Source organism: Urocitellus parryii, chromosome 5, assembly GCF_045843805.1.
Source record: "Urocitellus parryii isolate mUroPar1 chromosome 5, mUroPar1.hap1, whole genome shotgun sequence".
Classification (NCBI taxonomy): Eukaryota; Metazoa; Chordata; class Mammalia; order Rodentia; family Sciuridae; genus Urocitellus; species Urocitellus parryii.
The window spans coordinates 11,908,172-11,919,283 of record NC_135535.1 but is presented as its reverse complement, the minus strand read 5'-3'; the positions used below and the strand labels follow the sequence as shown (position 1 = coordinate 11,919,283).

At 53.4% G+C, this 11,112-nt stretch overlaps 1 protein-coding gene across 3 annotated transcripts; it reads left to right on the top strand.

The window, feature by feature from the left end:
• Positions 1–1,797: 1,797 nt before the first annotated feature.
• Positions 1,798–10,628, top strand: Apol6 (apolipoprotein L6). 3 transcript variants are annotated; one of them, XM_077798450.1, is made up of 5 exons: positions 1,798–1,970; positions 2,512–2,620; positions 3,587–3,683; positions 6,099–6,951; positions 9,418–10,628. In XM_077798450.1, the coding sequence occupies exons 2-5, from the start codon at positions 2,587–2,589 to the stop codon at positions 9,745–9,747; spliced, it is 1,314 nt and encodes a 437-aa protein (XP_077654576.1). In that variant the 5' UTR covers positions 1,798–1,970; positions 2,512–2,586; the 3' UTR covers positions 9,748–10,628. The 3 variants fall into 3 exon arrangements, with proteins under 3 accessions (XP_077654576.1, XP_077654578.1, XP_077654577.1); XM_077798452.1 differs by lacking the exon at positions 9,418–10,628 and having other exon boundaries at positions 6,099–7,266; XM_077798451.1 differs by lacking the exons at positions 2,512–2,620; positions 3,587–3,683.
• The last annotated feature ends 484 nt before the right edge of the window (positions 10,629–11,112 follow it).

Sequence of the window (11,112 nt, the reverse complement as noted above, 5' to 3'; positions counted from 1 at the left end):
GTAGGATGAGCCCAGGGACATGGCCCCTGTGGACATGGAGGGCTGACTGTGTCCTGCTGAAGCAACACAAAACAGAACAAGGTAAGGACCAAGATGCCAGCTATTCTCCCTGCCCCCCATCCTCTTGCCAGTCCCAAAGAAGGCATGGGAGGGATGGGCTGACGGCACAGGGGCCACTCAGCACAGGTGGACAGCCTCTTCCCAGAGAGATGCAGGTCATAGCCAAAAGCAAAATATGCAGAGAAGGAGGGGCTGATGGCAGGGTTACCCTCTCACCAGGCCTGGGGTCACTTGAGGAAACATAGGTGCATTTGAGGAAGTGAGGTGACTCCCCACTTTTCTTATCTGGGTTGTGAGTTTCCATGTCACCGAGTCCCTGGCATTTCCTGAGTGCGGCTGTGGACATGTCCCTCCTGGGCAGTTGTTGAACAGGACCACTCCTACTGTGAGGCAGGGGGTCCCAGGCCTGAGGAGCAACCATGGCACCTGGGGCTGTGGTCAAGGAACACAGCTGCAGCCCAGGACAGCTCAGCTGCCCCTCAGCCTGCTTCTTCTCAAAGACTCTCTTCAGAGGGTCCCCAATGTGTGAGGCAAGGATTAGGGGTGACATTATGAAGTCTGGGGGCTCAGGACAAGAAAGGACCCTATGAGACCAGCTCAGCAGCCCCCAGCCTCTCATTCCTGCTCACAGGACCCAGGGACATCAGTGACCTCCATCACCATCCCAGGAGACAGGAACGCTGGGTGGGTCACACCCTTCACAAGCCACAGCCCCCAGTGGGTCCCTAGCTACGGGTGAGCACTGGAGACTTCTGGGCACACAAGTAGCAGCAGCACATGGTTCCCAAGCCCAGCAAGCACAGGGCTGCTGGAGAGACACAGAGCTGAGCCCTAACCCCGCTGTGGGCTCATCCCCACTGACACGGAGCCAGCTCACCAGGCTCAGCTGGGGGACCCAGGCAAACCACACACCCTGTGCATGCCCCAGGCTCCTCATCTGAAAAACGGGAGATTCAGACCACAATCCTGTATCCCAAATCCTTGGGACCACAAGCATTTCCAAGTTCCCAATTTGGAGTATTTTTTTAAAAGACGAGGATGTCATTTATTATGTAACCCCCAGCAGTCACCCTGAGTCAAACACACAGGCATTTCTGTAGAGGATCATGCACTGTGCATAATAAGTATCCAAAGGTATTCAAATTAAGTGGAATACAGAAAAATCACAAGAAAATTCGGGCCAGTTCAGGTCAGGTTTTGCCCTGGAGTGAATTAGCTGTTTGAGTCTCTGGGCTCAGAGCCTCTGCATGGAAGAATGACAGGTGCAAGTCCCTGGCCCTCTAAAGTCTCCCTCCTAGGGTTGGGACAGGGCTGTGAACCTACGTAAGATGTGGTGGGAGAAAGGGGTTTTATAGTTGTCACAGGCAGCTGCTTTTAATCTATAGGCTGGGTGTCCCTGTAGGGTGCTGCCCAGCTTGGTCACAGCCTGGTCACAGCAGCTCTGAGCCAGAGGTGCTGTTTGGATTCCCATTCCACAGATGTGGAGCCAGGGTTAAGGCAACTGAGCAGCCTGCTCACCCTACTGCATCGCTGAGTGGCTTCTGGGCTGCAGGGTCCACCTGGCAGCTGCTGTGTCTGATCTTTGTGCTGGAGGGAGGGGCCTCGGGCTGCTTCGCAGGAGCTGGCCATGCCCCAGCCGGCCTCTGGCTTGGATTCTGCAAATCAGCCTCCAGCTCAGTCACCGGGTGGGAAGTGAAAGTGAAAGAAAAAGTGGCGCTTTTCCGGGAAAGCCCAGGTCTTCCGGGAACCTGCCTCTTTCTGGTTTTCCAGAGTCCCAACAGCTGACATGCAGCGGCCCCACCCACAGGGTCTCCTGCATATCTTGGGAGGTGGTGGCTTGGACAGGCCACTGCCTCTGCCTCTGTCCCTGTTCCCAGCTCGCTGCTGCAGCACCAGGGACCCTCAGGGAGGTAAGCACAGAGGTGCGGTGGCCTTTTCCCCCAGACCTGGAGCAGAGGGACCTCAGGCTAGGGAGGGAGGGCAGGGGCTGGGCTCCTGAAGGAGCAGGTGCCAAGGGTTGGCTCCTGACCCCTGGCTCTGGACAAACAGCTGTCCTCGGGGCGACTGGGCTTTGCCTCCCCGCAGCTGGGAACTGTGCAGCTCAGGGCTCCGGGCTCCGGGCTCCGCTCCTCTCCTGAGAAACCCGGGGCCCCGCAGCTTCAGGGCTCCTCTTGGAAGAAGCTGCAGCTGGCTTCGCCTCCTGATGCAGTCCCCGCGTCCCGTCCTCTGGATTCAGGATTATTTCGTCCTGTTTACTTGATGAAGGACGCAGGGAGGTGTCCTGGCAGTTACTGAGCCAGGCATTTTGCAGAGATTTCACGGATAAAGAGAGAAACTGAGAGCAGCGAGGGCAGTCCTGAGACTGCAGAGCTGGAAAGGGACGGGAGGGGCTTTGAACCCACTTCAGCCACCTGTGCCTCTGCTAAGGAGAAGGTCTGTTTTCCCCTGTAGAGGGGGCGAGCAGCTCCCCTGCCAGCCAGGACACCCTGCCGTTCTGAACTACGTGAGCAAAGAGACCCTTCAATCATGGAGACTAGAAGTACAACTCCATTCTACAAAGGTAGGCTTCCCTCCCATGCAGGTGGCATGCCCCTGCCCAGGTGGCTTTCTTCTGAAGTCTTATGAGTGCTTTCTTTTATTTTATAACCAGAGTCATCTGTTAGATCCTCTCCTAAAGGCAGGAGACACGGAAGTGGCCGGCTCCTCTCCATTTTCCTCGTTGTCACCTTCCTTAGAGTCCTTCTTACCTCTCTGCAAGCTTTCCCAGCACTAACTAGTGGCACTGGGGACTGAATTCAGGGGTGCTCTACCACTGAGGTATATCCCTAGCCCTTTTTATTGTGAGACAGGATCTTCCTAAGTTGCAGGGGCTTCCCTGGAACTGGTGATCCTCAGCTTTCTGAGTGGCTGTTTTAGGTGTATGCCACCACACCCTACAGCTTGATATGGGTGGCAATGACTTGAGAGTGTACAGTAGGACCCCATATTCCCAGTTTTGCTTTTCATGGTTAAGTGGAAAATTCCAGAAATAATTCACTATGTTTAACCCTTGCGGTGTCCTGAGTAGCATGGTGGAACCTTGTGCTGTCCTCCTCTATCCCATTCAGGACATGAATCATCTCTTTGTCAGTGTTTCCACAGTGTGTATGCTACCTTCACATTAGTCACTTAGTATAACAATGTTATAGGTTTGGGTACTATCCTTGGTCTCAGCATCCCCTGTAGGGGAGAACTGCTGTATCTGCTACTTACCGATTGCCTTCAGCTCAAAATCCTTCTGCTAAAGTGGCATGTTTTAGGATAGTGTATTTTGTGATCCTCCAATATAGATGTCAAAATTCACTGAACTGAATACTTCATTGTATACACGATTCTATGTAAAATTTTGAAGTAATAGTTCGAAAACATTTAGTACATTGTGTGTCCTGATACAATTTCATTGTGCATAATCTCAAATCCCTCCACACTTGAACTTCATGAGGTTTTATGATACATGCAGTAACCTTGTTTTCCCCATTTCCAACAGAAGATCATCCACCTCCTGGGGACATGGATTTGGTGCCAGAGAGACTGCCAGACAACCAGGCAAGGAAAGAATGCAAGGCTGCGGTTGATCTGCCTAGGTAACTGCTAGAGCCCAGTCCCTGGGGAGAGGCCGGCTCTGGGGAAAGCTGCCGGGAGGCTCATGCTTGGGAATCCATGGGCTCTGGAGCACCAGGTGTGAGGGGGGCCTGCCCTTCTCCCTGGTGAGTTGATGCACGTGGAGGTATTTTCTCCTGGGGAAAACATTCTATGGGGTTAAGTAAGTATTTTGAAGAGCAAGTCAAGATTCAGTCAAGGGCATGGCATCAGGCAATAGGACTTCAAGGACAGCAAGTGCCCACCCTGGGACTTCACCTCTGTGAGCCCCAGGAAGGCAGGGACTGAGCCCCAGGACTCAGTCTTTTAGGACTCACATGCCACCAAGGAAACACTTCAGTATTAGCCAGTTCTTGATCGTAAGGCCAGTTCCCCATCGACCAGCACATGTACCACCACCAGCACCATCTGGGCAGCGGCTAGCACGTGCCACCTTGGGGAGGTAGGCAGAGTGTGCAGAGGATCTCAGAGGACCACACTGCAGGCCGAGCCAGTGGACAGGCTGCCTCCCACAGGAGGTGCTGGGTTTAATTAAGAGACACTGAAGCCAAGCCCCATGAGCTCTCAACCACGTCACAACAAAAACTGTTTAACTTCCACGCAGTGGGGTTGGAGCTGGTGGGTCTTCGGAGCAACATCTCTATTTGCTCCTTCTCTTTGTCCTTATAGACGCGGAAGAATCAGAGATCAGGGGGTGAATTGTGACCTCTGTACAGTTTGGTTCCTCGGCAGGTCACCCTCCTTGCCTGGACCCTGCCCTGCCCACTGCCAGCCCCTGGGAACCCTCTGTTCAGTTAACTGATTTGCGTCTACCCACAAGCTGGCCATTGGGCCTCAATTCATTCATTTGTTAACACTAAAGGGTTTTCTTGGTGGTGTGTTTGATTTCCAACCTTTGCCACTTGAATTGTGTGTGTGAATGTGTGACTGTGTGTGTGCACATGAGTGTAGAGAGATTATTAAAAGATAAATGCACTGATGTATCCATGAACATGGCCCGGACTCTGCCACCTGGGCTCCAGGTCCATGTTCCCCCCACCCACCCCCCACCCCCGAGGTCGTGGACTCTGTGGCCACAGCCATGGTGGGGACGACTGACTTGACTGTGAACAGACTTCTCTCCCTCTTCATTGTTCCATAAACAATACAATGTAAGAGCTGTTTGTGTGGCATTTGTATTGTCCAGGGGGTCATAAGTAATCTAGAGATGACCTAAATATTTGGACAGTGCATGGGTCATACACAAGTGCCACCCATTTTAAATAAGGGACGGAAGGATTGGCAGGTTACTTGGGGGGTCCTGGATCCCATGCCCTTTGGCTACTGAGGCACAGGTGTGCTTCAGTGAGAGGACTGACATCGATTGCCAGGTGAGGGGGACAGCAGGAAGGACTGATGTCAGGCAGCTCCGCACCCTGTCCAGACCCCTCTCTTCACCCCACGTGCCCTTAGGAAGGCTCCCCTTTCACTCTCAGGGCCTCAGGCACCTGCTCTGGAAAGTGCAGACAGCGACTCTGACCCTCTCTGGGCTCCTCCAGTCTGGAGTCTAGTCCGGCACACCCGTGTCACCTCCACCCTCCTCCACTCGTCCTGGAGGAAACATGAGGTGGCGCCTGGCAGGAGATCGTGTCCAAGTGGCCGGCTCTGCCCTCACCTGGCCTGCTCTCCTAAGGCCAAACTCAGCCAGACTAGCAAGAGCACCTGGCCCCGTGCCCCGTGCCCCGTGCCCCGTGAGATGCCAGGGAACCTCTGGTCCATCCCAAATCTCTTCCACGAAGGAGCAGTCCCATCTGCTGAGGGGCCAGGAAGGTGGCCAAGGGCCACGAGATCTTCCAGAACATCAAAATCATGACTTATATTGACCCTGTGGGTGTGCAGCTTCTCAGAGAGCCAGAGGCTGCCAGAGTGGCCCAGGTCAAGGGTGTCGACGGGCAGGAGGTCCTGTCCAGTCTGGCCCAGAGCCCTCCGCACGCTCATTGTCCTCTACACGTGGCTCTCGCCTGGCCTCCTCTCTCTCCTAGTTACCCCAGCTCCCCCCTCCATTAGTCTCACATTCCTTTCCTCAACCAACATTCTAGCATCTTCTCTCTGCCCCTCCTCCACTATGGTGCTCTGGTTCCTTGAAGCACAGCTGGAAATGTCCTCAGGACAGATCTGCCTGTCCCTTCTGTTGTTCCCCAGGCGTCCCTCCCACATTTCTTCTCTTCATGGACCCTACAGCTTCCTGCACAGGTTGAACCTCTCAGTGACACTCTGGAACTTTCCAGGGGACTTTTCAGGGAGATGCCCAGGGGTTCAGAGTTGGGAGGAGCAGAATACCCTGAGCCACGGGGCCAGAATAGGAGCTGAGCTTTTCCTTCTGGAAGGTTGAAGCCCCGTCTTTACTCCATCACCCACAGGGACCAGGACGAAGCTCTGTGTGAGATGGTGGAACCACTAGATGGAGATCTGGAAGATGATGAAGAGCTGCTTTGGGAACATTTTGGAAAAGATATTTTGAATGAGTTCCCCAAGTGGAGACAGAAACAAGAAGAAGACATTAAACAGCTCCGCGCCCTAGCAGACAAGGTAGACACCACCCACGAGATAACCAGCAAGGTCAACATAGTGGCCACCTCTGCTGCCATCCTCTCTGGGTTCCTGAGCATTGCAGGAATTGCCCTCGCCCCAGTAACCGCAGGAGGAAGCCTGGGGCTTACAGCTGCTAGCCAAACTTTGGGGGCAGCAGCTGGAGTCACCAGTGCTGTGACCCACCTGATAGAACATTCCCTCAATAAAAAGGTCAAAGCCCATGCCCACCTCCTGCAGCCCTCCAGGGAGCCAGAGCTGGAGCAGGTGGATGGCAAGGAATCGGCTGGTCTCACAGCTCTTACTGAGATCCTCTCCAAGGTCGGAGAAACCATCCGTGTTCTCAAGAGGAACAAGCAAGCCTACCGGGCAGCCAGAGCCAAGCCAAGGTTGGCCAAGGCTGCCAAGGATCTTATAAAAGGTGGCCGAGTGTCAACCCGAACCAGCAGGCATGTGCAAAGGGCCTTCGAGGGCACGCCACTGGCAATGACAAAAACGTCTCTCTTGAAGGGAGGTGGAGCGGCCGCCCTCTTCCTTCTCTGGGATTTATACAATTTCTCCGAGGATTGGAAGAAACTGAAGGATGGAGACAGGGCACAGCTGGCAGAGGATCTAAGGGCCTGGGCCCAGGAGCTGGAAGAGGAGGTGATAAGATACAGCCACTGCTTTGAGCGGCTGGGGCAGGTGAGCTCAGGATTTTGGAAGGGTGAGGAGGGGCATGGACCTAAATCCATGGAAACCAAGGTTGGGCAGGAAGGTTTAAGGGACACCCTGTGTAGCAGTGATGTTTGGCCTGAGGACGTAGCATATGGTGGCCCTGAAGGTCCAAACAGTATCCAGTAACCCTGGAGATGAGGCTGTCCTGCACAGACCTCGTCACCCGTTGCTTCTCCCTGAGTCTCCTGGACCCTGTGCCAGGAAGAGGGTCTTCCTGACTCTACACAGGAAGTCATGAGCCATAGGGAGTTCTCTGGGCTGAGTTATCTCCCCCTCAAATTATTCATCAAAAGCCTAAGCCCAGTACACCTGGATGGCAGGGAGGGGAGGTGACAAGGGCTGGGTGCAGACCTAAGGACAGGCCCTATCTGATGGGATCAGTATCCATACAAGAGGAGGAAGAACCTAGAGAGAGTGCTCCTGCCCTCCAAGCACTGTTAACCACGAGGCAAAGAAAAGACCACCGACTCCAACTGAAATCAAATTAAAGCAAGCTTGTACTTCCGACCAACCGGGCTGCCTCTCCCGAAACCTGTGGGAACCGAAGCCAGCCCCGCAGCTCTCCAGGAGCATGGCTTTATAGCACAGAAATATGCAAAAAGTGGGGGCATCTTGAGAACTTACAGATAACAGAATTTTGACAAGAATAACCCAAAGGCGGGTAGTAGCTTAATGGTCCAGCACTTGGGGGATAAATTTAGATCCCAACTTCAGAATTTATGAGGTGCCACTCGAGTTTCGGAGAGGGCTGCTATCTGGTCAGGGAGAGCAGGGCACGGGTGAGTCCAAGGCACGGGCAGGCATTCCGAGCAAGTGCAGAAATCGCAGGAATTTATAGTAAAGCCGAGATTAGCTTTTCTTACCTTTGTGGAAAGATGGCTCCCAATCTTAAGAGGGAATTAGGCTGGGTTTATCAGCACCACACAAGAAGCCCTTTGAGGGCACAGAGAAGGCAGCCACCTGCCAACCAGAAAGAAGAAAGCCCCTGTTGGGAGCCCAGTGGGCCAGCACCTGACCTGGGCAGCACCCTGACCTGGGCCAGCACCCTGACCTGGGCCAGCACCCTGTCTGGACCAGCACCGTTACCTGGGCCAGGGGCCTCTGGGACTCTGGGAACTCCGTGTCAGCTGTATGAACCACTCTCTCTGTGGCCTTCCATCATGGCAGCCAAGACCCGCCTGACGGGGTGACGTGGCTGGCCAGTGTCCCCCTCTGCTCCAGCTGCTCTAACAGTGTATGTAGACCAGGTGATTTGTGAACCACAGAAACGTGTCCTGCCCAGTTCTGGAGGCTGCACGGCCAAGGTCCAGGTGCCTGCAGAGGCAGGCTTGGTGCTGGGGAGGCTCCCTCTGCGTCACAGAAGGCCCCTTCTTGTCCTTCCTCACCTGGACAGATGGTCAAGCAGGACCCTCAGGGCCCTCTCATAGGAGCCAGTCCCACAGGTGAGGCCCCGCCCTCATGGCCTGTCACCATCCCAAGGCCCCGCCCCCTAGGGCCAACACTTGGGGGTTGGGGTTGACCTGTGAATTTGGGGGAACACAAATATTCAGGGCCTAGCACCAAGTTCCCCAGGATTTTCTGTTAGCTGCAGGGCAGGCTGAATAAGTCCTGGCTGCAGGGCGGGCTGAACTGTCAACCCCACTGTCTGGCTCCTGACCGCTTGTTGGCCTCAAGGCTGAGCACTCAACCCCCAAGACCCCCACCCACCTGGTGCAACAGAAACCCACATCCCGCCCCTGCCCGGTCAGCCTGAGAAGCAGAAGGTGACACCCTTAGCAACTCCTGTGTGACCCAATCACTGCAGGCCACCAGGCAGCTCGCAGACCCAGACCCCACTAGATTTTGGCTGTAAAAACTCTCCTGGCTGGGGTCGTGGCTCAGTGGTAGAGCGCTCGCCTAGCATGTGCGAGGCCCTGGGTTCGATCCTCAGCATCACATAAATGAAGAAAATGAGGATGTGTGTCCAGGTACAATTAAAAATAAAAAAATTCCTCCTGCTGCTGTCTCTCTCTGCTCTCTTTCCTCTTTCCTGCGCTCTCTCTCTCTCTCTCTCTCTCTCTCTCTCTCTCTCTCTCTCTCTCTCTTCCCTCCCTGGTAATCAGAGACCACCGCAATAAAGATCTCTTGGTCTCACCGAGTGTCTGGTCATTTTCCTTCTCTCTTTTTTTCTTTCCTGCTTCCCTCCTTGTCTCTCTCTCTCTGGGGACTGAGCCCAGGGGCACTTTTATCCTGAGGTAAACCCTGGTCCTTTTCATTTTTTAAATTTTGAGCCAGGGTATCACTAACTGATCAGGCTGCCCGTGACCTTGGGATGGTCCTGCCTCACCTGCCCCATAGCTAGGATTTCAGGAGTGGGCAGTGCAGTCAGCTCTTTTCATTTTAAAGTTAATGACATGTAATAATTGTACTGTTTTGTGTTTTTTTTTCTCCCAGAAATTCTATTTTCGTTCTATGTTGTTGCGTTTCGTTTTGTTGTGTTTGTTTTGTTTTGTATTTCCTCCCACAAATTCTCGAACTCTTGACAAGAACAGAGCAAAATCTTTTGTCTTGGGAAAGCAACAGAGACTCAAACTCAGCCTCCATCCAAGGCGCAGGACAGGTTCCAGGGCCAAGGGAAGCAAAGCAATTAACCTAGTGACCCAGGAGCGCCACTCGGAGGGACCAGAACCTGCTGCCCTCATCACAGCACAGCGAAGGTCACGGGGAGCGGAGACCCAGGCGGAGTGGCAGGATGAGGGCCCTGGCAGGCGCAGGCGCAGCTGAAACCCCCACGCATGCGATGACTTGGAGACCCCAGCCCTGCGTACCTTACAAGCACTATAAAGCTACACATTTCTGTCTTTTGGTTGAGTGTAAGGATGGCCTTAGGCCTTAGCCTAAGCAACTCCATTTTAAAATAAATCTGCATGCTCACCAGGCAAGCCACAGAGCCCCCAGACACTCAATCAGGCACAGCCTGATAAAAGCAAGTCACTTTCCACAACCCTGATAAGAGCCAGAAGGGTATCAGGGTGGAAACCACCAGACCATATGTCCATTCTAATATGTAAGAGGTTACTAAGTAAACCTGGTAACAGCTGATAGGGACCCAAAGGGCGAGCAGAAGCTCCCAAAATTTAGTATAAATAATGGAACAAATGAACATTCAGCCAGCCGACACTGATGCCCACATGCCAGAGACCCTCATGAGGACCTGGACTACACCCCAACTCTTCTCATCATCTGCCTGATCCTCTGCATCGTCCTCACCGCTTGCTTGCAAACTCGACAGCTGCCTCTTGATCCTAGTGGGAAAGGCGACTTCTCCTTATGCCCATCTCCTCAGCCAGCTGCCAACCCACACCAGGAGAACCTCCATCGGCTCCTGACCTACTCTCTGCATCTGAGTGTGTGGGCATCTGCTGGACTTAAGGCCTAAGACTTAAGACTTTAAATCTAGCACCTAAACTCAGCATGCAGAGGGGATGTCTGTAACAGGTCTGTCAGGATGAAGTGTGTTTGCAGTGCTCAGAGTTAACTTAGAATAATTGTTTGCTTTGAATTGATTTGTCTATAGCAGTGCCCAGCATTAAAGATCGTCATTCCTTGATTAAGAACCTATAGAATGAAATTGTATTAAGTGATTTGAGTGAATAAAATATTGAAAAGGGCAGAAGTGCATGGATATTCTATATCTCTCCCTTTGAAAGCAGATGTCACACTTTTGCCCATTGCGACACTAATCAGGCCTGGATTTCCGTCCTCCCTCCTGCTCCAGCCTAAGAATAAAGAGCCTCACTCCTGTGTCCTCTGCAGGGTCTGATTCTTCTGGTGGGAGCACAAGTGAGAAGTTAGCTCTCCACCAGGTGGCCTGCCCCACAGGGTCCCTGCTGGGTCAGAGCCAGGTTCGCACACAATGGGATGTCCCTGTCCCTGGAACCTGCCCCACCAGATCACTTTGTAGGAAGGAAGGGGGCCCAGGAGCCCTCTGTGTCCCCCACAACCAAAATCCTCCCATGTCCTCAGGACTGCTCAAGTCCCCCTGTCTGTCCCGTCCACCCACCCAAACATGACTTTGCTTTCCTGGGCTTTAGCTGCCATTTGAGAGTCAACCATGAGCTTTGCATGCGATTTTTTCTTTAAAGAAAA

Coding starts and splice junctions, on each gene's coding strand:
- Apol6 (XM_077798450.1), top strand. CDS start 2,587: ATGGAGACTAGAAGTACAACTCCATTCTACAAAG. Junction 3,684..6,098: donor GCTGCGGTTGATCTGCCTAG/GTAACTGCTAGA, acceptor CATCACCCACAG/GGACCAGGACGAAGCTCTGT. Junction 6,952..9,417: donor GCTTTGAGCGGCTGGGGCAG/GTGAGCTCAGGA, acceptor TTTTTCTCCCAG/AAATTCTATTTTCGTTCTAT.